Source organism: Rhodamnia argentea, chromosome 1 (assembly GCF_020921035.1).
Source record: "Rhodamnia argentea isolate NSW1041297 chromosome 1, ASM2092103v1, whole genome shotgun sequence".
NCBI classification, from domain to species: domain Eukaryota; kingdom Viridiplantae; phylum Streptophyta; class Magnoliopsida; order Myrtales; family Myrtaceae; genus Rhodamnia; species Rhodamnia argentea.
The window spans coordinates 33,483,662-33,510,920 of record NC_063150.1 but is presented as its reverse complement, the minus strand read 5'-3'; the positions used below and the strand labels follow the sequence as shown (position 1 = coordinate 33,510,920).

Below are 27,259 nucleotides of genomic sequence, written 5' to 3'. Positions count from 1 at the left end.
TGGTTCCTTGGTGGGAGAGGATTGGACCGGAAATTGATCACCTCTAGTATTTGATGGCGCAAAATAGAGTCGAATGAATGTCAAAGCTCAAAGTGAATAGTGCGAATGAATGAGTAAAATTCACATATTGAGATACATGTGTGAGTTGAGTTAAAAAAAGGCTCACATCGAACAGTTACTATGATGTGGAGTAATTAATATATAACAATTCGGCCCATAACTCCCTATTTTAGATTTTCGAGTGGAGGTGAGTTCATGTGAATATATTGACGGGTTCGGACTTGACCTCTCTTTTAGCGATCTCCCAAGATGAAGGTATCGGATTTTCGCTGCGGACTCCCAACAATTGTTATCGGAGTTGATGGTCAATCGATGCCTTTCTCCTGACGAATTGCGTTAGAAAAGTCCCACCAGATGTATTGACGGGTTCTCTCTTGATGACCTCTCTGAGTGAGGATATCGAATCTTGCTTTGTGCTCCCGCCAGTTCATGATAAGACTAATGGTTAAACGTGGGCCTAATAAGCGGCGGTAGCTGTATAAGCTTTGTTTCTGCGACATACCAAGTCACAAGTTATGAGCACGTTTTGGTGTTTTGTTTGATGTTGATTTGTCGACGTAAATCCTCTCGAGGCAGACCAGTTGGAACGAAAGGCGATGGTCCTCTTGCTGGCGTCCTCAGGCAACTGCAATTAGCAACAGCGAGAAGCAACTGCACCTTGTACCACCTTCGCCCCACCTAGGAACTTTAAATATTGTCCGCTAGCTCTTATGTTTCAGTTCCCATAATAGCATCTGCTCCTCATTTTTCGTGCATTTTCTCTTCTGTTTTTTTTTTTCTTTCCTTCTCATCTTTTTTTTCCCCCTTTTTCCCCACGTGTTTATCGAATCGCCTTCTTTTCGTTCGTTTTTGAGGCATCGTAGCATCGTTGCAGCACGTTGCGATGGCAGAATTCAAGCATTGTCGCTCTCCAGTTATGCTCGCGAAATTTCCTACGATAAGCTCGTCAATTAATGCATATTTGTTTGAACGGAGGTTGTCCGGTCAACGTAATGCGTGCTTGTTTAGTCATAATTGTGAACAAAATCCAGGGCCCGTGTCTGGACTAGTAGTAGGATTTGCCCACATAGAGAATAGAGTGAATGGTAGGTTTTTAGGTGGAGCCAATGCGGCTAAGCCGGAAAGGAAATTTATGGCGCGTGGAAATTGGACCGAATGCTACCTAACCATGACAACTAAGAATAAGTGAAAAGTAGTATTGAACCGAAGTTACACAAGCATATGTAGATGGTTAAATAGAAACGTCTCTCAGCATTTTGAGTAGGTAGGAGCACCACTCAGCCTCAATGGAAAAGTTAAAAAAAGACTGCCTAGGGTGAATTCTACTTCTAATCTTGATTTCATTTTTTACAATGAATTTTACGGCACTCGTTATTTTTTTTTAGTTTAACATCTATATCTCTCTAAGTAATTTTCAAAAATTGGAAAGAATGTCGTTGGTAGAAATTGTCGCAAGCCCGCAACGCTGACGACCCACATTTAATCAAACCCAAAATGTTCGGGTTTACTTAGCTCCTAAAGATTATAGTTATGAGAATCGGTTGAATGCCGATTCGTACCACACGATGTAATTCGATTCGAGATCTAAGCGATATGTACCCAATTAGGAGGAACACTAATCTCCTTTATCGCAACTCATTTTCCAATTTGATACATATCCATCAATTCGAGTGATTCAAATTGTTTGGTATATTTACCGGTAAAACCATGTAACTTAGTCGTATATTTCATAACGCATGTTGTATTTTGGTAATTATAAAATCATTGAAAGAGTTGCAATCGTTGTGTTATTAAAACAATGGGAAATTATATCCTCTTACGGGTAGAAATTATTGCTTGTACTTGAGATTAAGATGTCGGTTTAATATCTCATATATCTTACTCACCTTTTCATACTATAGATTGTCACCAACGAAATATATAAATGCCTACAACATAAAATACTAATTTTAGGTATTTCATCAAATCTTACGATTCCATTCGATCCGCGATACCTAATTCGTGTGTCTAAAATTTTAGATTCACGGCACGCGTCTTGAAATACAGCTATGCTAAAAATACATAAACGGAATGTGATAGCTGATTGTGCTGAATCTAATTAGCCGGATAAAGCACGACTTTACTTAACCATTTCAGCCACTATCGACCTCCAAATTCCACGCGAATGTATGATCAACCCCCAGAGTCGACCCTCAAGAGGAAGTAGTTGCAGATTATGGCACAGCATGATGTTCTTCGAATGGAGAATGAATGACACAACACGTAAAAAGCAGTAAGGGGCAAAGGGTGTTAGGTAAACATCGTTCTCCCACGAGAATTGACGCAACCTTATAACCGTCGACCCTAGAGCGGTAGATGATTGCCCACTTAAGGACGTGTCTTATGTTGTTCATTGTTGGCTAAGAGGATCACCCCGCAACAAAGTCTGGTCCTACGCTTGTCGTGTTACGGTTGCGCCTACATCCCTGATGTGTAGCCAAAGAAAGAAAAGAGCTGGTTGGTATTAAGCATCCAGCCAATTACTCCTCCACAGGAAGAAAAGTTCCCTTCGATTACTTAGGAAAAAAATTAATAAATAAAAAACAAAGGGAAATAAAGCAGAGGAATTGAATGCCAGTCCGTTTAAATTTAAGCTAGTATTTTTGCTTCAAGAATAGACCATGAAGATTACAGTACTTTTTTTGTGCGATATGCACGGTTTACAGATTTTAATTTTTCAACACAAGTCACATTTCTCACCGTTAATTTAGATAGTAAGTGAATTCCCAAAAATATAGTCACCTAAGACCTTCGGGAAAAGTACCAAAAATTTCCCGAAATCATTGCATTCATACCAATTCAGTCTTAAATCTTTTAATTGGATCAATTTAGTTCTAAACATATTGCATTAGTACCAATTGAGATCCCCGATGTGGCACCGACCATCCTACGTGACATGGTTAGCGTTGACGTAGACATTGTTAATAATGTTTTAATAATCATTGGTATTTTTATTTATTGGGTTTTTCTTTTTCCATCTCTTTTTTGTTCTCGCACGCAAGGCCCCCGCCTGGCTAGATCCGGTGAGGGCATGGCGGACCTTGCCAGGCTTTCACCGCCACAACGAGGGTGTTGCATCCCTTGCCAGACCGGGCAAGGGCCCACGTTAGAGCCGGCCCTCAGCAAAAGAAGAAGAACTAAAGAACAGAAAACAAAATAAGAGGAAAAAAAAGCCAAAACAAATGTAGATAATTCTAAATATTATTGAAATATAATTAAAAAACTGCCCATGTTAGCAGCGACCATGTCACGTAGGATGGACGACGCCTACATCAGCGATTTCTTGCCACAATTGGCCAAATGAACTCAATTGATGCCAATGCAAAAAGGTCGAGGACTAAATTAGTCAAATTAAAAGGTTTACGACTAAATTAATATCAATGTAATAGATTTATGACTTTTTTTGGCACTTTCTCCAAGCACCACCTATTACAATATCATGAAGATTTTTGTGTGCTCACTACCAGCATTCGAATAGTGTGGTCGATTATCGTATATGACCAATTTATTTTCCTAGAATGCCGGAATTGAGAAAAGCAGAGACGCTGCACACGCCATGCAAACCTATCGCATGGAAGCCATTAGCAATGCGTTTACTTTAGCTACCTCAACTAACCCACCTATTTTCCACCTCGAACAACAAATGGGAGGCTGTTTTCGACCGAGAGTGTAATTTACTACTTAGGGTTACATTAGGTGGGTTTAAGCTCAACTAGACTCCTGAACCTAATTTGACAATCCAAATGTCTAGTGTCATTTATCTTCCGATTTCCTAAACCGCATAATCTTAGAAAACAGAAAAAGGGAAATCAACAGTCCCTTCTGATTCTTGTCACTTATTGTTGGAGAAGGTATGAATGAATGCACGGCTTGCCATTCACCTCTTCTCATCAATAATTGCCGAAGAAAAGAGGCATATGACGAGCCTTTCTTTTCTCCTACCTTTCAATTTTCTTTTTACCTCATTATTTGTCCCAAAAAAAAAAAAACCCAAAATTAATCAGTGAATCAACGTATCATAGAGCCCAAGTGTAATTCCACAACAAAAAGCAACTTTCCGAGAGTGAATGATTAGGCCCAGTTGCATATTACCCTTCAAGCCCAACTGGGAAAATCCTCGGGCTCTTTCATCATCCTTCATATTGTATCCTCATCCTCTCCTTTATTTTCTTTTGTCCCAAGCAATTCATCTCCTCACAACTCACTAAGGTCTAGGCCAAGCTGATCAATGATGGAGAGTGCACTGTGGTGTAACGCCTCATAGGATAGCACCGTGAACGGCCACAAACCAACAGAGGCATCATTGTGTGCACCTTAGAATAGAAACCCACGACTCTCATTCTGTTGGCAGACCATACATTAGATACTGAGAAGGAAGCCACCAAATGAAAAATGAAGTAATGCATCTAGACGAGGTTAGCTATTCCTGCAGGAGGAGCTTGGATATTTGAAATTCTGAAATGCGGAACCTTAAATAAATCTAGATTTGGCAGACAATTCATATTTAAGACGATAGAGCAGAGAAGTTTCCACACACTGTTAACTTATCCAGAATTTTCACGGGCTTTACTATATGATGGGCAATAATTGTACTGAAGACTAACCTGACTGCATAAACAAATACACCAGATCCTATATGTAATAATTGGGTTTTAGCAGGAGAGATCAACATTGAGAATTTACAACAAAATGCTGTCCTTGGAATCACGAACAACTCAATGATTGCGACCTCCAGGAAGCTGGGTGTTATGCTGAAAGGAAATGGGACAGATTTCAACTAACAGTTTGGCAACACATTTCATTCATGAGAATCTTCTTTATTGTGATCAACATAACAGAACTTGGAAAAGTTGTACAGCTTATAGTTAAAAATGAAATATGATGGTTAAAACAAAACACAGTAATATCAGTGAACTAAATCCAAACCTTAACCTACAGTTCCACAAACCAGTCGTACTTTCCTCATGCCCATCATCTAATTTCCATCTCTTTTAAAGTTTTAAATAACAAAATTATTACAGGAAAAATTAATAGGAAGCTATCAAAATAAGGATATGCACTCTTCCTAGTTTCTCTACTAGAATCCATGGCTACCACCATATACAGCTCATCGATCATCAAGGGGAAAATCTCCACATCCTTTTTGAGTTCTAACCGAAAATCAATTTAGTCTAACATCATGGAGAAACGGGACTCTAATCACTCATTTTGGTATTTACAAGCACAGTCCATGCTTATCCAACTCAAGCCAACTAACTCAATACAAAATTTTCTAAATGCTTTTGATCCCAAAGTCTAACCATCCATTTGCTAGATACAAAAGTCCATGACATAAACCCACCCAACAAGGCTGAAAGGGACAAATTGTATGGTTAAGAAAGTGTTCCCTCATATATCTGCAATTGTCAAGAAGGCTTTTCAAGACAGATTCTCTTGAATCCAGATTCGCTATTAGGCACCATTAGCAGCTTCCCAGATTTCGCAAGCACACAGAAAAGTAAATGTCCAATTAATGATACAATAAGAAAGCACAGTGTTTTCAAAATAATATCCTGGTCAATGCAAATTGACAGATGAAGAATCTCCCACAGCAGCGGTAGTAGATATAAAGCAGATTCAGCCCCTTGACTGAATGCACCGAGACATTTACAAACATCTCTTAATCAGAGAGGAAGAACCTAAAGAAGCTACTAATCCCACTCAGAAAAGGAAAAAAAAAAAAAAAACTGGCAAAACTATGTTCATGTAATGGACAAGAAATATTCAAACCTGGGAGTGTGGCAACATGATCAGATCATAGCGACTTTCAGAAATTCTTCTGCTTTACATGGTGGGCTGGTTCTATACATTACAAAAAAGGGTAAGTCATCTCAATTCAGTTGGAAAGTGTAATTAGTATAAAAAAAAAAAAGCAAATAGCCAGTTTCTTTAACTAATGCAAAGCAAGCAAGGAAATCATTCAGGCTGAGATATATGATCAAAGTAAACTTGGACAGCCAAGTTGCATTAATGCATAGAACAAGGTTTACACCCGAGGCTTAAAGGACCATCTCATTTATCGATGATTCATACTACTGGTATATTGAAGCACATTCTTTAAATTTGACAAGCCAAGCCCCAGACCGATGGTTAAGGGTTCTAGAACTACTAGCCTACATCACAGGCAATAGCACAGAGGATTGCTAAAGGAGAGGAAAGAGCCGAGATATCGACCCTTAAGAACTCCTGAGGCATCAAACTCCTATGCACCATTGATGGCAGAGGCACAAGCAGCACAATGTCACCAATGGTCTTTGAAAGTGGTTGTTTAACAGTCAACAAAATAACTAGCACACAAAAACTCTACTCCACGTGGGAGGTTGTCACTGATGTCTTTGACCTTCAAAGCTTACCACAATTTGATATGTTTGCAAGCAAGATAATTGTCTCTTCAGCATCCTTGATGGACATGTATTCTAAGAGCTGCTAATCAGCAATCACAAGAAGTCAATTAGTGGGACTACCTTAGCAACCTCTAACCTTTTTGATGTGCAGGATATACTATTTTCTCATGGAGGCTTCGCTAAGTGTACTAATATGATTCAGGAACGACAGACCCTTTTTCTTCAAAGGACAACTTGTTTTGTGGAAGGCTTACGTTGACCAAATTTGAGTGGTGAAATGGTGTTAAAATCATTGACCCCTATGTGCGAATCACGAGGACTACAGATGCCATATGCACCTTGGCTTTGGAGTGTGATTGCCATTAGCATGGCAGCCCATTAGTTCTGGAACCCACACAGCCTAGGATGTAAATGTGACATTGATTGGTAAACCGAAGGTAACAACTGTGCTGTGGGTTAGTGAGAACTCAAGTCTGACGTGGAGTTGGATGATTTGTCATTTGACATATACGTTCAGACTTCACCCCCATTCCCAACTTTCAACATCAGTCTTCCTAATAGCAAGTAATCTACATGGACATAAACCTGATAGTTGCATTAGGCTTCAACTGAGCCACAATTCTACCCTGGCAAATGGTCTCAATTTAGCTACAGCCCAAAAAAAAGGGACTCGCATATATAGTATTTAAGTTATTTATACTTGGACCAACATATTATGTGCCCTAAAACTATTAGGACAAAATGAATAGGTTTCGATTGAGGTGCCTCAAATTAGGAACCCACGTATTATGTAAATATGGACCCGATATAACATGCCGTCTAATGCAAGTGCATGTGCTCCACTGGAGTTGACAAAGTGCTAAAAACATATTGAGATTTGAATGCTATATGGCCAAATCTGGCCTTCAAATCTCATGGCTTCATTTGTTTATCACTTCCAAGTTTTCCAAGTTTAGGGAACTTAGACGTTACTTAAGTGCTTTATTTTTTTACCCAACAACATTGGGTAGTTTATCTAGAGAACTCACCTTAGACTGCAGAACCTTTTGGCTGTCAATAAAGTACTGATTGGGATGATTGATGCCAGCATCACATGTTGATCCATGAACAGCTTCAAATGTTAATGTACATGCAACCTGCATTCATGGGAAAAGAACATTCATGAGCAACACTTTAGCATTAAAGTGAAATAACATGCACTAGCAACATGTTATGGTCAGACCTGATAATGTCGGTTTCGCACTTTGTCAATTATGTCGTCCATTCCTCGATTACCTACTCCCATTCTACCAAGAGCAGCCCTTAGATTTTCTTCACTGTCACATACAATTGATGAACCAAGATCAACATGTATGGCTCAGTATAAATACTGTCTTTGTTATGTTTCAGAAGCAGCATAATGCTGTAATATGGAGTCAGATGTTGCACTATAGATATCACCATAAAGATGGATGCAATAGTGTTGGCTTAAAAGGTATAGATAAGTAATCTATGAGGTTAACTACATATTAAAATCCATACAAGCATGTAAAACTTCAATTACGAAGCCAAGACAAATACATAAGTCACAGAAATAAGAACTGTGTATGTGATCTTGTAGCCAGAGCAAGTCTTGGCTGCACCTAGGGCAGGTGAGCCAAACTCATGCAACTTTAAAGCTGTTGGGTCTCACACGGGGCCCACCTCGTACAACGGGTAATATGAGTTGGACTCACACACTGGAGCAGCCAAGAATGTTCCTTGTTACTAAATGCATCTGTTCATCTAACTCAAAATTGGTTCAAGCAAGAAGATATTAATACAGCAATTAAATTGACAAGCGAGTAATTCTTATCCATTATTAGAGCATCTGCACAAACAAAAATATGGAGCTCCAGTATGACAGCTTTCTAGATGCCTCTACAGCTTAGAATCATTGGAGATGATCCAGTTAGGCAGTTACACATGTTTGTTCAACTGATGTAAATGTCACTATCATATGACATGGTTGCCATTATGTAGTGTTTCCTAGGCATAAGAAGATTTAATACCAGTAGTCAAGATCAATTGTACAAAAGCTTTACTGTGATTTTGAAGGAATCACAAGGGGCTTAGGTTATGAACCCTGTCCGGAAACATCCAGGCCTTCTCCCATTATCAAACAGTAGTTAAAAGCAAGCAAATGATCATAGGTGATCCACCTGGGATTTATATGGAACTTAGTGTCAAACTGGAACTTCATGTCATCATTGATGACATAACAGTCATTGCGTCAGAAGGGAAACAATGACACTGGAATCCTAATCCAGGAGGTCAGGAACATGTAACATGCCCAGTCAACGCCCTCTCCTTGCAAGAGTTGAGGAGGAAAAGAATGACTTGCATCATGAGCAAGGCCAAAAAAAATTTAGTTATGACCTTGTTGTTACCTAAACAAAAGACATCTGGACTTTTCTTCCATGCAATACATATTATATTTACAACATAGGCACTTTACAAACTATTACCGCATTTCAGCAAGGTTTTAAAGTTATGTAGGATTTGCTATCCAATAATCAGAAAAAAAAAAAAAAAGCATGTTCCCAAGCATTGTCAAATGAGAGACCAAAAATGCCTTTACTACATCCTTGTGGCCACATCCATGTTTCACAACATGAAAAGTGGGCAAGTTCTTTTAAAACTGTGACGCTGTTTCAATTTATAAAACAGCGAAAACCTACATGACAGCTAGAACTAGAATGCAGCACAAGGATGGTATTTGGCGAGCTTTAATATGGTGATTTAGGACTATGAGGTGAATATGGTAATAGCCTAAAATGATGTGACTGCAGAAAAATCAGTGTTGCCTTCTCCTTGGTCCTTGGCCTAGTTCATAATTTGATGTACATAACCTTACAAGTAGAGGTTGGCAGCCAAAATGTTTTGCCTTCACAAATGCTTTATGAAACATCATTAGCACTTGAAGTGAACCTGAAATGTCGGAAAGGACACCCATGATGATCCCCAACGCCAGGAGTTGATGAAATGACCTTTTGACAAGAAAAAGGTGTGTAATCCTGCAATACCAATAAGAAACAAGATGATGAAAGATTTAAATTCCCAGAAGCTAAGGCATATGCAAAGAGAATATTGGTTTCACAATGCAAGTTGTCACGTTGTCATGTAAATTGCAATCAAATAGGGTACTCCCATTTTTACAAGGACAGTGAGGGAGAAATACAGAATGCTTACTGTTCTTTTTCCTTCTCTTCCATAATTGTGTCGTATGTTATAAGCATACTCTTTGTCAAACCTTTCAGCACCAACCTATGAGAAAATAATTCATCATGAACTCAATGATGCAGTATTTGAGTTGCCCACAACAAATGCATGAATACTAAGAACAATATAATACACCACAGAAAACACAATGCCAAGTCTCTACTCAATTCCAAAATAACGCTTAATTACAAACCCCAGTGCTCCCTTCAAAAAGGCTTCTTTGAGTTGGTTTTCTCAATTAAAATAATTCGGATTAAAATTGGTATTAATGCCTAATTAGTCAGAAACACCTGCAATACCTTTCACTCATTAACAAAAGCTTACGGTGTCCAATAAGTTGCAAGATCTCCCTAAGTATAGCAACACCTCTATGACCATCAGTTAAAAAAACGAATAATAAGAACGAAAATTTCTCAACATGAAATTTGATTGCATGGCATGTCCATGAAGGAGGGTATTGTACTGAAATCAGTAGTTACGAACTTTGAGGCCTGAAGTAGGACATCTTTCTTCGACCAAAAAAAAAAAGTAGGATATGTTTCGAATTCAAGTATTGTTAAGAAGTGCGGCAATTCTAAGAGCAAGCTATATGACAACACTATAATGTTGGCTTATTAAAGATTGGATGTCCGTGTGGAACACACAGGAACAGGTTTCATTACCCATGCCACCAAATGCAAGCAATCTTTATTTTGGCCACCCACTTAGGCTTTGGCTAGTGTCTTACGGTCCATGAGTTATTGGGGATTCTATGGGCTTACAATACTCTGTAGATGTGCTTCTTCATCATCATCATCATCATCATCAGAGAGAGAGAGAGAGAGAGAGAGATTTACAACAATCATGAATCTCCTTTAATCCTCATTTCCTCTAGAACCAAGAAAACAAATTCATGAAGATCAAAGCATTAAAACTACACTAACAGCAACAAGCAACAATTAATCCTAGTCAACTTTCCAACAAAATGGCAGCTTCTCTTCATTAACTAGAATCCTAAAAAATATTGCATGTCATGCTAGTTATCATACCTTCTCCAAGTACATCCGAACAGCAGCATCATATGCTCATAACACGCGTATGACCAACGCATTGTGCGCACACACACACATTGCACGTACATATGCATGCTGGCCAATAGAGACAGGAACTTAACATGTGCGGAGGACCCACACACCCCAACCTATGTATGCAAAGTAATGCTACAGGTGGTTATCAACCTCTAAAATGTGCTCTACAACTTAAATTAACACCACAAAGTTAACATGGTTCGTGTCGGTGAACAGAGGAATTCCAAAATTGGTTATTTACCGGTAACAAATCTGTTCTTGAATATAGATATATCCATTTTCCACTTGCCATAAACAATGGCTACAGTGAACCACTTACACGCTACCTCTTAGACCATTCTTTTTCTCTACTTCAAATTAAATGAAAACTAGTGTGCACATGCGCTCAAATGTCCGGTTGCATAGCAATGTACCTTGCAGTACACCAGTGCACCTTTATCTAGTTATTAGCATGGATCGAATCTCATAATAAGGTATGATCCACTATTAGGAGCATGTATAGCAGTTTCTCATGCCGATAACTACATTTGCCCATGAAGAGAAGTGGCATTGGCTTGACAGATGACATTATCTTTTCATCCTTAGCCTTTTCTTCTGAAAGGCGGAAAGCAGGAGAAAAATGACACTGCACATAACTTTCTGAACATGAGTATTAAAGGAAAAAGATCTCAGATGACCAGAACACTTGCGAAGCTAAGGTCTGATGCATAAATAATACATCAACTTACCTTTTGGGAGAATTCAGCTCTCCAGAATGCAAGTGCATCATCCAGATTCAAGCCAACTCCCTGTATACAGAGACAAACTTGAGAGAGAAAAAAGGGCTGATGACTAATGGCTTGAAAAACATGTCAATCATTTACAAATAGATGTTTGAGAATCATGATCGTAATCTCGTTAACTTTAGCAGATATTTGGTATCTGCCAGTGCTTCTTCCTTTTTTCCCTACATGTACCAAAATTGCAGAAACTTCGCTACATTTAACTGTTAATCGCATCAACTGTGGAATGAATTCATCATCCCTCACTATTCGGCAAAATACTCCATGGAGACCCTTGAATAGACATGTTAAATTATGCGATTATAACCATATTTTCCAATATAACAAAAGAAAAGTTGTTGTGAGAAACATGTGATCGAACAATATAATAAACATAACAAGGAAATAAATTGAACACTAGAGGCGGTTTAGTCGATGGGACTTATTCCACGAGGGGAGATGAGCACAAGATTTGACCCTAGATTAAGCGATACAACATAGATTACAACCATACTCGAATCACTCAGACAATTTCCCAAGCCCAATTAGATAACTCACAGTGTTTAGTTGTATAATTCTTTACGTGGCAAATTGGCAATCTCCTAATCTCACAAAAGAATTTACAAATCTTATCACAAGATTTATTGGGCACTGGATTTGCACGGTTCTGTCGGTGGGACTTATTCCACGACGAGAGCAAAACAAGATTCCACTATATATTAAGCTATACAACGGAGATTACAATCATACTCGAGTCACTCAAATACTCTTAATGTTTCTCGAGCCGTATTACATCACTCGATTTGTTTAGCCTATAATTCCTTATGAGACAATCTCACAAAGTAATGCCAAATATTACCACAAGATTTATTGGCTTGAACACTCGGTCCCTTAGATGCTATTTACGAAAAATACCATCTTCCCATATGTAGTATTTTGATTCATAATAGGAAACCATTTTTAGATAACCAACTCAAATCAATAAACCTACTTGGATCACGTTTCCATTAAGAGCTCAAACTCGAGACATAATTAAATATAAGTATTCATAAAATCTCAAGATATGACAAATAACATGTCAACTGGCAACTTTAATTCTTAAAGCAAAGTTAAAGTTATTTTCATGCATCACAGCTACTGTCCGTATTTCTACTTATTAAGATATGATGAGACATAGAGCTTCAAATAACCATAAAATACCAAAGTATAATTAACCTTGAGAAAGAGACCTAATTGCATTCTCCCTCCATGCTTTAAATGATGGTCTTCTTTCAACTGCAATTTAGACCAAAAACAGGAATTAAGGGAGATGAAGAAGAGGGAAAAAAGTTGTGACGCAGCAGCAGAGTAGAGAGCTTTGCTTTAGAACTATAACACACACCTTTTCATAGAGGTGACGCATACAGAGAGGGAATGAACTCTTAGCCAAGTGATCTATATCTTTTAGTGATATTTCAGCAGATTCTCTTGGCTGAATATGCACTTCGTCAAAGTCAGCACGTAAGAAATTCTAAAATAAGATTTAAAAAGGTGATTCAAATAAAGGTATGAATACCTGTGAATAATCAGGACCCAAGTAGCTCGTTGACAACTCTTCAACAATCTAAATGTTGTTATGCAAAAAAAAAAAAAAAAATAGTGAAAAGGTCTGAGTCCATGCATAAAATAGATAGACGTAGCATCGTTACTCTTTTCATTCAGTATAGCATTGTTACTTCTGGGCAACACTTACAGGGGTCAAGCGATCTTTCTCTTGTTCTTTGATAGACGAGGTCCATTTCCTGCAAGCGAAAGTACAATTTGACAGAGTCAGCAATTTCACTTGTCTCCTTACCAAGTATCAAGCAAGCAGCAGCATCTAACATGATGCAGAAACTGTCATTCACCAAATATCAGAAAGAATTAGAATCTCTTAAAACCCACCATGTAATCTCCGTCATTTTCATTTCTTATTTTAGTTGAAATGCACTCTCTTGAATTCAGATAGCATCTGTCTTTATTCACTTCTTGCTAGAGTTGTTCCCTACTAGGACATTTTTATATTGCCTTCAAAATTAGGCCAAGATAATTATTTTATAGGGAGAGCGATGGTGTTGAAATGTCATATCAACAGAACCTCATTTTGGGTAAAACCACATGCGAAGCCTTTGCAGCCAATTGGTTGCTTCTGAAAAATGCCCTAGCTGCATGCAACCGGTTTCTTTGTTTTCTTTCAATCTCAATGCAAAGGGCGAAGTAAAAAAAAGAAATAAAAGAAATATCGTTTGTTAAAAAGCATCAGCTACCCATAATGTTATCTTTGAGACCAATGATCGGCTAAAAAGTAGGTACAAAAATATGGCAAGCTTAACCATGACAGATAAAAATCACCTGTTTGTCAGGATGAGCGCCTTTGACAGAAAACTACGGAACTGTGTAACAACAAGTGAAACCACCTGAGGAAAAAAAATAAAATAATATCGTAGAGCCATCAGACAACCAAACCAAGTTGACAGTGATATGGCATATCAAAATTTGAAGAACATTATGTGTCACCTGATTCATAGCAACATATGCATTTCCTTGATGAATATACACCCTGCGGCTAGCTACAAGTTCTGGAACTTCTTCAAAAGGTACCTTCATCAGGTTGAGAAAAAGGAAAGTAAAGCAGCCAATCACAGCCAGCCAATATAGTCTCGCAGACCAAACTCGAGATGCTCAATAAAGACGCTCATCCTTTTTCAGACGTGTGCTTGAGTCAATGAATAATTTGTAGCACATTCAATCGAAGTTCTCCAAAACAAGCATCTAGCTGAGCTAATATACTGTAGTAATATCAAACTGAGTAAAACACAAGTAATGAGAACTTCATTAGAAAGAAACATAGACAAAGTGAAGTCAGATTAACCTCACCTTGTAAAATTTAGCATCCTCTGGAACAGAGAAAGGTCAAACAAATTTGGTTAGAGTTTCAACAAGCAAAAGAATCAATTATACATGATTAATAGCTATTGATCAATGACTTGGGCTGTAACTTATGAGTTACGGAAGATGAGATGGAATATCCTCAAATTCACCCAAGCTTTTGTCTTGGAATTTGGCCATCGCTCAATTTACTGGAGAATGAACAGATATGTTACAGGGACATCCTGAGGCAAGCCTTTAGGGTATAGCAAAATCTAAAACCTTTCTATGGAGACATTCTTTTCTGAAGGCATTGCCGCATTATGACTGAAACATGATTTTAAAATGGGTATTTAACTCAAGGAAAAATGTTAACAAACAGAAATTTATCGAAATTATTGCACCTGTTGGCGGAGGCTGAACAATGGAACGTGCAACCTGGCTCACTTTATCCTTCACACTCTGTAAGATAACAGACCGGTAAAACTTTAACAGCCTTTCAGGAAGGTTCGAGCAAGTAAACATATCGTGGCAAATAAGGGCTTGTTCAACTTCTATGTTTCTTATCAAACAATACGAGCACGAAAGCTGGAGTATCTAAACTTGTGATCCATTAACTCACTATCTTGTCGCAATCCAACCATGTAAAGGATATCTACCTACCTCAAATTCTGCAGTATTAACTGCCTTGTAGGGGAGGTCAAGATCAGCCATAAGTGCTCTCTGAAAGAAATTAGCAAGGGATGCAATTAGTCGGTCCCCCTACTTCAGCACTAAAAGCATGGTGATGCACAAAAAAGATTAGTGTCTACCTGAGCTTCTGGACTTTGAAGCTTGAAACGGTATCGGAAGAGCATCGTCTCCATTGAGAGAAACCACTTCCGTAAATCCTCACTAGGGGAAAGACCATTGAACAGAAGTTAAATACAACCTAATAAATTACGTGAATGAGGCAACTAGCGCAGCCCAGTGGAATCATACGTTCTACAGTACACGAGACGCAGGACGAAATGAGAGATGACATCCTTGTTGCCAGCCTCCGACAGCTTGGGCTGTTTCATGTGCGTTTTCCACAGTTCTTCAACCTATAGAACTTCAAACTGATAAGCAATTGTAGCTACAAGAACAAGCTTAATTACACAATACCATGGAAAACGAACTAGTCTATACAATTTTTCCCCGCCTTACCAGCTTTTCCATCTCCTCGGGCTTCTTTCCTCGGGATAATCCATCGGAGATCGCCTTAAGAACTGCGTATAGACCGATTTATGCAAATTCGTGTGAATATGCTCGAGAAAGAAAAAGCCATCGATACAAATGAAATCAACCAGTTCTACTTCCTAAACAGTCAGTGGCATCTAATGGCAATTCCTGGAGAAACAAGATAAAGAAAATTTGAGAGCCAGATTTACCAAGAGATATGTACCTCGGAGGCGATCGACGGCGAAAGCCTCGAAGTCCTCGAGCCTGACCTCGAGTGGCGGAGCTGAGCGATAGAGAGGAAGCGTGGAGACGGCGTCGTTCTGGTGGTAAACCCTCCGCGTTCCAAGGCTCTGCATCTCTATTTCTCTCTCTCTCTCCCTCCTTCCTGGTTCTCTTCTCTTCTCTGCTCGCTCTAGATTAGCGCGCGCGAAGCAGTACCAAATGCGGAAAATGGCGGGAGATGACGTCATCGGCGCTCGACGCCGAGCCACTTGCTCTGTGGCCGAGGGCTCGGCTCGGGGATCGAGTGGGTTTGCTTGTAGTATAACCGGCATTGCAGCCCATCGGCTCTGATGGACCGTCGTCACGTCCATGGGCTTGAACAACACAATTTGTACGCCAGGCCTAGCGGAAGACCGGTCCGGTTTTTTTTTTTTACCACAGACCGGTCCGGTTCAAACTTTAAATTTGTTGGCTAAGGTCTGACGGCCATAAACTTTGCCCAACGTGTAACATGGTTTTGAATTTTAAATCTGTTTAATGTGATTTTGAAATTTAGTTACATATTTAACTTAGTCCGTTGTTTGACAAAAAAAAAAATAGTCCATTGACTATATAATCCAAAGACTAGATTGAATCGGGGGATGTAACAATTTCAAGATTAAATTGAATATTTATCAAAAATTCGGGGATCACATTGAACAAATCAAGCATTAATGACCACGTTGCATATTCAAGCAAAGTTCAATGACTATTTGTATGATTATCCCTAAAGAAAAAGTGAGTCTAGATGAGATTTTTAGGCTAATGAGAACGGAACTCGCCTAAGTGATTTTGGGATAGATTAACCGTGCTGATATCACTAACCCATGCAAAATAATTGATTCATCTCGTAACGTGATAAAATGTAGCTTGGCATTTAAATAGATGGATCATATTCATATTCAACTATCCAAAAGGATTTTTTGTCGCGTCAATTAATCCAGCTTTATAAAACAATCTATATTTAAGGTAACTCTTTAGGACGCTCGTGTTGAGATACACACGTGGATTGTGCTAGAGAAATACCACATCGAAGAATTGATGTGATTTTGAGCAGTTAATATATCCTAGTTGGCCTATAACTCATTAATTTAAGCTTTCGAGTAAAGACGGGTTCAATTGGATTTATTAACGGGCTTGGACTCGGGATCCCTCTTGGGGATTTCCTTCGATAAATATATCCAACTTCTGTTGCGCGCTTCTAACAGCGCAAACCCTCACACGATTCATCCTCGGCGCATTGGGCTTCTAGTTCTCAAGAATCAAGAGATCGAGCAAATGAGATTTTGGAACAAGCACATGGATAATACCAATTTCCAGGCATTCATAAGCACACCCACACAAAACGATCGTCATTTTGCATTCTATACAGTAAGTGCATAGAAATAAGAAGCAGGTTTCGAGAGGGGTTGAACCCCTCTTTCTTTATTTTTGACAGTTCTAACTCAAGAGCTCTTCGTATATCGCTCGCACACTATCCACAATAGTAAGTGCATAAAAAAGACGCTACAAGCTCGGAAACGGGCAACGTGTCGGCGACGTCTCCGCCCTCGGATCGGGTCGTCTCATCCCGATGGCCTTCTGTCTGCTTTCAGAGCTCCAGCACCAGATCTGCATTTAAACCCCATTGTCAAACGAGAGAGCTTTTGTTAGTTCTCTTTCGGGAGTGTGAGAGAGTCCAGAGAAAGTCTCTGTATGCCAACGAGTTTTGATGCTCTAGGGGGTCCAATGAGGAGAGGCATCGAGACCAGGTCGAACAGGGAGCATCTGCAGGTGTGGTTGGGTCTTATATATTTGAGACTAGGGACTCGACTAACCCCAGGAAGCTATGCTATAAAAATTGTTGGTAAAATAAATTGCTGCGACCAGCTTCCCGATGATTTATTAGTTATCAACACTTTTACGAAATTACCAGGACTTATTGACAGTTCACAAATTACGTAATCGTTTTATCTTGTGCTAAATTTTACCCGTCTTTCTTATTAACACCTTAAATTTACTAACTTCAATATGAACTTATCAACTTTTATTAGAGTAACTCACCGTGTTATTCGGATTAAATTACTAACTAATTATGTTACCAACTATTTATTGTTTTTTCAGGAATTTTTTTTTTTTTGGGGGAGGGGGGCCGCTAGTTATGTAAGTGTGGGATTTGACTCTAGCGCTTTACAAAGAGATAAAGTAAAAGTCTGAGAGAGAAAGAGATGAGAGGAGTTAGACATGGGGTAGACATTAAAAAAGTCAATTTAAATGTATCAAACGTTGGTATCTTTTACTAATTTTTATATGTCACTCTTGCAGACACATTAACCTTAACCCTATACGGATTTACCAACATTTGTTTATACAACTCATCAGTTTTTTCATGGTTACTAACTGGTTTTGGTTCACCAATGCTCATATAAGTTGTTTACTAGTTTTTTCTATCGAGTTACCAACTTTTCATTGTCTTGCTTACTAGCTCATCAAATTTACCGAGTCCTCTTAGAAATTGAATAACTTAACAGCTTTTCTACACTTAAGTCACCAACTTGCGTTACCAACTTTTATTGGAACTATTTACCAATCCTATTTCGTTACTTTTAAGCTTACCAGTTTTTTTTAATTGAGTTATCACTTTTATTTACCTTGCTAACCATTTGAATTCACCACCCCTTTTTAGAAATTGCTAACCACAATTAGAGTAATACCAACTGTTCTCTGATTATGTTGACTATTTTATAAAATTACCAACATCTATTTGAGTTAGCAACTTTTATTCAATTAAGTTGCCAACTTACTCTGAGTTACTAACTTTATTTGAGTTGCTTATCAATTCTTATTAGTTGCTTTCAAGCTTACCAATATTGATATTATCACTTATGTTATCGACATTAAGTTGACTAACTTAGCAACTTTTCTTCAATCAAGTTATTAACTTATTTTGGTTACCAACTTTTATTTGAGTTGCTTACCAATTATTATTTGTTCTTTTTAAGCTTACCTAATTTCCGATTGAATGATCATTTTTATTTGCCTTGCTGACTTTTTACAATACACATTCTTTACAATTGCTCTGCCAGTTTTGGTAAGCGCTAAGACTTTTGGTCAATTGTTTGTGAAGTTACATGTACATAGAGATAGATTATTTTTCGAATTTATAGAAAATATTTTGGCAACTTTGAGTGTTTCTTTTAAGGTGTAGGAAAAAAAAAAAAGGGAGTAAGACATTCATGATATTGTGAAAGAGGAATAATATTATATAACTACTGTATAAAGTGGTGGATAAATGATTTATTATGATTTACAATAGAAAGAGAAAGTATTCGTATTCAATAAGATTGATGACTAAAGATAGAGAGAAGAAAAAGAAAATATTGCCCGATCAATTTTAAACCTATCGTACTTATGTCAATTCGATCATAAATTTTTCAATTTCAATAATTTGTTCATAAACATTTGTTCGAAGTTTCAATGTATTTCGTCAATTTTTGTTGAAAATTGCTCACATGAAGATCCAGTCATCGACTCTTGCTCTACACCGCCACGTCAGCAACTTTCGACAAAAATTAACCGGAAGGATTGCATCGGAAAATCGTGTAAAGTTATTCGCATAATATGTTTAGGATTGATTGGAAATTTCGCCAAGGAAAAAAGAGTACCTTTTAAAGGATGCGAGTCTAATTATTTCTTTACAACTCAATCAATTAGTTCGAATTTGAATAACTCCATTCATGGTGGAATACCGAATCCGTCTAATCTACTAATTCTATATTATTTATCAACCTTTTTTTTTGTTTAACTTATCAAATTTTCTCTCATTAAATTATCAACTATGATTTAATTACTTATGGACTTTTGGTTGATCGCTCAATTTGCCAACTGTCCTGTTTATTGAGTTACGAACTTTATTTTCCTTGTTTATCAACTTCTTTACGATTAAATTGCGAACTAGCTTTGAACTCCTTTTGAGTTAACTACCGATGTTCATTTGAAATTTTTTTTCATTTATCAATTTCTCTTATATCTGGAAAATGAATTATATTATATTTTACTAACTTTTACTACCTTCCTATCAACGTCTTAAATTACTACCTATCATACGTAATTATTAACATATATTTGGTTGACTTGAATTTATGTACGCCCGTGGAAAAAGTTGGTAAATCAAAGATACCCAAAATAAAAATGTTGGCAGCTAATTCAAATGAAAGTTGGAAATTCAAAATTAGTTGATAACTTAATCGGAAAAAAGGCTGATAAATAACTTAAGTTAAAATTAGTAATTTCACATTAGAGTTGGTAAATTTTAAGTAAGTTTATTGAGATTTACCAATATAGAAAAATTAGCAGTTACAGAATGAATGATAGGACGAGCAAGGCACAGCAACTTACAGTCCGCATCGGTCTTGATCCAACACTCCCTGTTCCCGTTGGATTCGTCCCCAGCGAGCACAATCCGGGCGCGATTCGACTGGCTCTTGAGGCGCCGGATCTTTTCCTTCAGGAGGATCTTATCGGGAACCATCACGATGTCCTCTTCAGGAAGGACATGGTCGCCAATGTCGTGCCCGTTTCTCTTTGCTGCTTTCTTCTTCACTTCTATCTTCTGCTGCTTGCCGGACTTCTTAGCCGCGGCCGAGTTTTCAGGGTGGACTTTCTTGTGGAACATGTGCAGGATCTACACAGTACATGGAAGGTGTGGCTACCTGAATCAAGCTTCTCTAGAATGCTTCCTTTGCCTGACAAGCAGGACAGTTTCTAATGCTATTTTGGAATCTATTCCTATGTCTGTTCGCATTCATGCGAGAACTGAGAAGTGTATTTTTGAGAATGAGTGTATGCGCTGCGAATACCTAATGTGACGGCACGATACTAGAAACGCGTACCTTATGTAGCTTAGTCTCTGCCGAACCGGAATCGGAACTTGTCCCTGCATCGAAAGCCGTGCTCCGGGCTGCAGGATTAGCTTGATGGGCCTTCTTTTTCAGCTTTTTCTTCACGAAATGCACCATGGAACCGTCCCAATCCTTTTTGCCGTACCCGTAGTCCTCATCGGTCATCTTGGTCTTCTGGAACAGCTCTCCGAGCGATGTCCTGTGCTCCTTCTTATCCGCTTTAGGCGCTTCCATCACTTCCACCGCCGAGCCGAACAAGTAGCCCTGAAGCGGGCACACGGCACTCCCATTGCTAGAATTGGTCTCTTGTGCTTCGGCCTTCCCGCCGAGCGTGATGGTGCTCCCGTGGCTGCTCCTCCCCATGCTGACGTGGCTGTTCCTCCCGGATGACTGGTTGCCCCACTCATCCTTGTTCGCCTCAGCGGCGAGCACCTTCTCCAGCTCTTCATTGATCAGCTTCAGATCGTTCTCGGTCACCTCAGTTTCTTTCTCAGTTATGTTCTCGAGAGAGTAGGAGAAAGCCGGAGTTGAGGGTTCAGGGATGAAAGCGGGCTCGGAACCAAGGGTACCGATCGCTAGGAAACCGTGGAAAAGGTCGGTTATCTCAGCAGCTGATTGCTCTTCTTTGTAGTGTTCTTCATCCTGCGAAATGGCCGATTCCAGGTCGGCAAAGGACTTTCGAAGGAGTTCGCGCTGAGACTGTTTGAGGTGCTCGGCGCCACAGCTTCGCCTCTGAGAGATCTTCTGATCATCTAGAGATGGCTGTCCTGAAAGACGATTAGACGGATAAGCCCGCATGATACACCGGAAAGAACTAGGATCTACCAGTGAGAGTTATAAGTAGGAAAGGCACATTTATGTTGGTAAGGCTATGGTTTTTATGAGATCGAGAGAAAACTCTCTAATGATCTCTTAACCCGTGATCTCGGCCTTTCGGATAGCCGTTAATTACTGTGGCATTGCCATAAGAAGTCATGCATCACATCGACAATATCATCCTCGTCGGAGCCTTACTTAGAGTATGATTGCTGGACGCCCTATTCTAGTCAATTCATGCAATGTTCTTATGTTAGTGAGATCGGTACTTGATAACTCCGTTGAAATTCAACCGGGCTAGACTCGTTGTGATCGAATCCGCACCTACATAGAGCAATCTGCTGATGAGCCCACTTCGGAGAAACAAGAGCTTACGCGCCTGGACTTACCTAGGGTGGCGCCAAAATCCTTGAGTGGCTCATGGCCATTGTGCCGTAACTTGCGGTGCATCCAACCAAGTAACTGCAGATGCCGAAACAGAACACTTAGTCCATTGATCATTCGGGACCTAACAAGCATTACTGTCGGAATCGGACTGTACCTTCATCTCCGATCGTTCGGTAAAAGCTCTCGACTCCCGATCGCTCCGGTGGTGCAGGAATAGTACTCCGAATGAACTTTATTTTCAGATGATAATGTTTAATAGCTGTCTGCCGATGGTCCAAGAAAGAGATGGATGGAATGAAACACGCAGAAAGTAAGAAATTTCGGGCTGGTTGCAATTCAATTTGTCAGGGGAAAAAGAACAAATCATGTGGCAAAATGGAGGGGGGGTGGGGGTCCAGAAGCTCCCAAGTGGAATGATTCAACACGACGTAAAGCCATCTTGCATATGTCCATTTCGTCGAGGTTGTTTTGCGAGTTCACTTCTGCCATTTCCTGCTTTTGTTGGTTTCGTTTGGTGTTTATCAAGTCGGGCGCGCGCAGACAGACCATCAAATCGGGAGCGGTACTATGGCTCGTCATGATGTTCGGCTCGTAGCTTTGAGAAAACAAGGTATATGTCGCATCGCAGTGACCTTTTGTGCGCCTCAGATTATGTGGTGATCAGTACGAGAGTAGCGTAAGCTGAAATAGGAGGAGAATTATCCAAAAAGGCATAAATTTATTGTAATTGTGTTAATTCAATCATAATTTTTTTTTCTCAATTGAATCTTAAACCTTTTGTAATTATGTCAATTCAGTTCATCCGACTAATTTTGATCAGAAATCGCCGACATAGAGACATGCCTTCTTATGTGGCGTGACCAGCCACGACGTAGATAATTTTTAATAATATTTTAATATTTATTCGATTTTTTTATTTTATCTATTTTTTATTTTTCTTGTCTTTCTCTTTCTTTTTTATTTTTCTTTCCCTTCCTTCTTCCTCCCGCCGATTGCCGAACCTTGGTGACAGACTCAAGATGAGGGCACACGAGGTCGACCTCGCCGGCCTCTCACAAAGCTCACCCCTGTCGACCATTGGCGAAGCTTGACCTCGCCCAACGACGGAGAGGTCGAACCTCTCCGGGGGTGAACGGCAAGGTCGAGCCTCACCTAGCCATGGCGAGGCCGACCTAACCCAACAGAAGCAAGGGTGAGACTCGCCAGAGGCGGGCGAGGCAAGGGCAAGCTTCGCCAAAGGTTGACAAGGTCGACCTCGCCTATGGCTATCATTGAGGTCCAACGATCAACTTGTTAGGATGCACATATGAGTTAGGTTAGATAAGTCTCACATTGGAGAATTGGTGTGGTGTTGAGCAGTTAATATAACTAACTTGGCATATAACTCATTGGTTTAAACTTTTGAGTTAAGATGGATCCAACTGGATATGTTAACGGGCTCGGACTTGACTTTCATTTTGCCAATCTCTTCGGGTGAAGGTATCGGACTTCTGCTGCGCTCTCCCCAACAAATAGTACCGGAGCCGATGGTTTATTGGTGGCCAACTCTCAATATATATCGGTGTTTGGTGAATATTTCGATGGAAGAATTTGGTGACCATCGCGGTTTCGGGACAAGTTAGCGTTGTGGTGTAGCAACGCGGGTCCGATAAGCGTTGATGGAAATTCAAGTTAAGATATGTTGGTACATAAATATAAGTGAATTAAGTGGGAGCAAACTTGACACCGAGATCACACGTGAGGGGGAGATTGTTAAGATGCATATGTAAGTTGTGTTAGAGAAGTCCTACATTAGAGAATTGGTGTGGTGTTGAGCAGTTAATATATCCAAGTTAGCCCATAATTCATTGGCTTAAGCTTTTGAGTTAAGGTGCATGCAACTGGATATGTTGACGGACTTCGACTTGGACTCCCTCTTAGCGATCTCCCGAGGTGAAAGTATTGGGCTTCTACTGCGCAAGAGAAAGAAAAGAAAAATTATATATAAATAAATAATTCGAAAAGATGATAATATTGTTAAAAGTTGTCCCAGTTAGCACCGGCCGTACCATATAAGACGGACGATATCCGTGTCGGCGATTTTCGATAAAAAATGATCGGATGGGTTGAATTGGCACAAATGCAAAATATTTAAACTCAATTAGAAAAAAAAGAAAAAAAAAATTAGGAATAAATTAGCACAATCACAATAAATTTAGGACTTTTTTGAAAATTTTCCCCCAAAATAGATGAAGCGACCCGCATTATGCTAGACCTAGGGACCAAGTCCTTTCGTGAGTCTGCGGTCCCACGGAGCTCGCCCTTGAGCTATTGCACCGATCGATAAATCTCAATCTAACTTCAAACTGGAACAGCGCGTTTTAAAGTGGTCCAGGGGTGAATACCTCGTGAGTCCATGACCAGAGCGAACAACATTGTATAGGTGGTAGAAGGCTGCCTATGGGGGTATCAAAGCCAAAGATGGGACCGTTCGGCAAGTACTCCTCCTTGCGTCACATAAGCATAGGTTGTCGCCCTGGCAAATGAGTCCGGCGTGGCCTCAAACTAGTACAACTCGTTTTAGCTTCAAAATTGACCAAACGATTCCGTAAAATCACAAGGATACATTTGAAATACACAATATAAACTATGGCCATGCACGAATATAATTGAAGATGATTACCAAGTAATCGATGCATCTCTTATATGTTAGATTTGAACTCGATATAACTGTCGAGTATTCCATCAATCAACAATCTTCCTTTTACGAAAATTCAAATAATCTTGACAAATGAATCAAAATCATTACATGTAACTAAAGATGTTCTTATTCCCTTTTTTCCTTTCAGATAAGGTTACTTCTGAATCTAAGAAGCGTCAATATCTCAATAAGGCAAGGAGTATCGCATCGTCCGCAAAATCGGACAAGCTCGCATGGTTTGCATGGGCAACCTTGATCTTTCCGGTGGTACACATGGGCGTATATGGCATAGGCAGTGTCCCTTTAATTGTGCACACATGTCAACTTATTAATACCACTTTTCTTTTTTTGGTCGAAATATCACTTTTCGAAAAAGTAGTAATCGATCGATTATGCAAATCGTACATCATCAACATTAATATCAACATTAACATCGCATTTATTCCAAACTAGTCGGGGTCAGCGCTCGATGAACCCAAAAATAAATAAAATAAAAGCAAGACCGATTGAGGGAAAAGAAATAATTATATAAAAATATAAATATAAATATGTATAAATATGTAGGGAAAAATGACTAAAAATGACAATCTGGAACATATGAATTCTGCTCTTCCACAATGCTAATAGTTTTCCTCTACTCCGTCTTAAGATAGACCGTACGCCAATCTATTTCTCACTTCATTAAATCTTGTTTTACTACTTTTCTCTAGGTACGTTTTGGCCGACCTCTTCCTTTCTTCATGTCATGCTCTTGGAACAAACTTATGTTCTTACTAGAGCATCTAGGGATCTTCAATGAATATGTCCAAATCATCTCAATCTATGTTCTCTCATCTTTTCTGCAGCCGGTACTACTATATAACTTTTCGTCGAATATCTTCATTTTTTATCTTATCCATCATTGTATGACCATACATCCACCTTAACATCCCATTTTCTCTACTCCCATTTTATGCTTATGTTGCCTTTGTGCTAGCCAATATTCAATTCCGTATAGCATTGTAGGCCTTACTGCTGTTCTATAAAATTATCCTTTTAGCCTAAGAGGGATTTTGCGATCACACAAAAATCCCGATGCATTGCTCCGATTCATTCAACCTGTTCTGATTCTATGGCTTACATCCTCATCAATTTCTCCTCTCTTTTGCAATATTGATCCCAGATATCTAAAAGCATGTTTCGTAGGTACCTCCCGTCCGAGTATATTCACGGATTCTTGATCTCCTCCTCTTGCCATGTCGAACTCACACTTCATGTATTCGGTTTTACTTCAACTTGACGTAAATCCTTTAGACTCCAACATGCTTCTCCATAATTCTAATTTAGCGCCAATTCAAATCCTAATCTCATCAATAAGGACAATATCATCTGTAAATAGCATATACCATGGCACCTCATTTTGGATATCTTTTGTAAGCTCATCCATAACTAGGGCAACAAGATAAATAGCGTCATTGCTATTACTTCTAGATGGATACACCTCTCGTTTGTCAATTCAACTTGCTTCCATATAGAATGACTTATGCGTGCACAAAAAAGATCATTTGTAGGCCCGGTGCATAGACTTTAAGTGCGTCCAAATGGTTAATTTTAGTGATTGAATGAGATCCATCAAATTCAATGGTTCATGTATATAAAACGAGCCGATCGCTTGTCCCCGGCTCTTTGACGTATCCATAGCAGGATCACTGATAAGATAGAATAACAACGATGCGTACATCAATTCGCAAGACTTTCAAATCATTCACGTTCCGGAGCACAGGTTCCCACTACAAAATGCACTGCTCCACGGACCCAACGAAATGGCCTTGTTTGTCGCTACCCCCATTAACTTATAATGAACTTCTGATTCTGAACTCTCTTGAGGAAAGGGAGGCGGAGGCGGGCATACTTTTACGTATCCTATCGTTTGGAAAGACTTGCAAGTTGACCACTGAACTGCCCACGGCCAAATCTGAGTAGACGTGGCCAGCGGTTCTTATGGGGTACCGTGACTCGTGACAACTAAATAGTAGCCAGACGGTTTATTCAGGCTTATGAGCGTTAGAGGGCAGACTACTTAGAAGCCTTTGGAATATTGCGGGAAAATTATAAAAAAAAAAGTCTTAAATATATTGTAATTGTGTCAATTCAGTCATAAATACTTTTCTTTTTTATATCATTTGAGTCATAAAGCTTTTGCATTTGTGTCAATTCAGTCCATCCGACCAACTTTCACCGTCAGCCTGACTTAGATAATTTTAGTAATATTTTTATTTTATTGTTATTTTTCTTCTCTTTCTTCCTCCAACTGATTGTCAAATCGGCAACTGGCCACAGAGGCAAGGGTCGGCAAGGTCGTACTCACCCCGATCCGGCAAGGTTCCACCTCACTATCGTCAATGGGCAAGGCTAAGCTTGCCCATAGACAGTGAGGTCGAGCCTCGCCAAATTTGGGCGAGCTCGGCCTCACCGGCCCTCAATGACCGGTTGGAAGAAGGACGAGAAAAAGAAAGAAATAAAAAAACAATAGAAAGTAAAAATTTTGAAAAAAAATAGACAAAATATTTAAAAATTATCACATCAGCATATGTAGCGTTGGTTGAGGTCCACGTCA

The 27,259-nt window shown here is 39.3% G+C and overlaps 2 protein-coding genes across 3 annotated transcripts; both read right to left on the bottom strand.

Moving 5' to 3' along the window:
* Nucleotides 1-4,545: 4,545 nt before the first annotated feature.
* LOC115738910 (probable DNA primase large subunit) lies at nucleotides 4,546-16,056 on the bottom strand. 2 transcript variants are annotated; one of them, XM_030671712.2, is made up of 21 exons: nucleotides 15,863-16,056; nucleotides 15,625-15,686; nucleotides 15,418-15,521; nucleotides 15,249-15,330; nucleotides 15,100-15,159; nucleotides 14,841-14,898; nucleotides 14,446-14,465; nucleotides 14,086-14,169; nucleotides 13,921-13,985; nucleotides 13,283-13,331; nucleotides 13,106-13,153; nucleotides 12,932-13,021; nucleotides 12,766-12,825; nucleotides 11,518-11,577; nucleotides 9,693-9,767; nucleotides 9,432-9,517; nucleotides 7,705-7,798; nucleotides 7,511-7,618; nucleotides 6,492-6,561; nucleotides 5,869-5,940; nucleotides 4,546-4,850 (listed from the first exon to the last, which is right to left on the bottom strand). In XM_030671712.2, the coding sequence occupies exons 1-20, from the start codon at nucleotides 15,993-15,995 to the stop codon at nucleotides 5,906-5,908; spliced, it is 1,443 nt and encodes a 480-aa protein (XP_030527572.2). In that variant the 5' UTR covers nucleotides 15,996-16,056; the 3' UTR covers nucleotides 4,546-4,850; nucleotides 5,869-5,905. The 2 variants fall into 2 exon arrangements, 1 of the variants encoding a protein (XP_030527572.2); XR_007199503.1 differs by lacking the exons at nucleotides 4,546-4,850; nucleotides 5,869-5,940; nucleotides 6,492-6,561 and adding exons at nucleotides 6,568-7,232; nucleotides 11,370-11,414 and having other exon boundaries at nucleotides 7,386-7,618.
* Nucleotides 16,057-17,232: 1,176 nt separating this feature from the next.
* LOC115738911 (protein LAZY 1-like) lies at nucleotides 17,233-22,269 on the bottom strand. Its single transcript, XM_030671713.2, has 5 exons — nucleotides 22,138-22,269; nucleotides 21,986-22,058; nucleotides 20,772-21,547; nucleotides 20,278-20,563; nucleotides 17,233-17,511 (listed from the first exon to the last, which is right to left on the bottom strand). The coding sequence occupies exons 1-5, from the start codon at nucleotides 22,141-22,143 to the stop codon at nucleotides 17,492-17,494; spliced, it is 1,161 nt and encodes a 386-aa protein (XP_030527573.1). The 5' UTR covers nucleotides 22,144-22,269; the 3' UTR covers nucleotides 17,233-17,491.
* Between the last annotated feature and the right edge of the window lie 4,990 nt (nucleotides 22,270-27,259).

Excerpts from the sequence above, each read along its gene's own strand:
- LOC115738910 (XM_030671712.2), bottom strand. The coding sequence starts at position 15,995 with ATGCAGAGCCTTGGAACGCGGAGGGTTTACCACCAGAACGACGCCGTC. Across the intron at positions 13,332-13,920 it reads GCGCTCATCCTGACAAACAG|GAAATGGACCTCGTCTATCA; the intron begins GTGATTTTTATC and ends TTTCGCTTGCAG. Across the intron at positions 9,768-11,517 it reads GAGCTGAATTCTCCCAAAAG|GTTGGTGCTGAAAGGTTTGA; the intron begins GTAAGTTGATGT and ends ATTTTCTCATAG.
- LOC115738911 (XM_030671713.2), bottom strand. Across the intron at positions 20,564-20,771 it reads CAGAGACTAAGCTACATAAG|ATCCTGCACATGTTCCACAA; the intron begins GTACGCGTTTCT and ends TGTACTGTGTAG. Across the intron at positions 17,512-20,277 it reads GATCAAGACCGATGCGGACT|ATCTGGTGCTGGAGCTCTGA; the intron begins GTAAGTTGCTGT and ends GTTTAAATGCAG.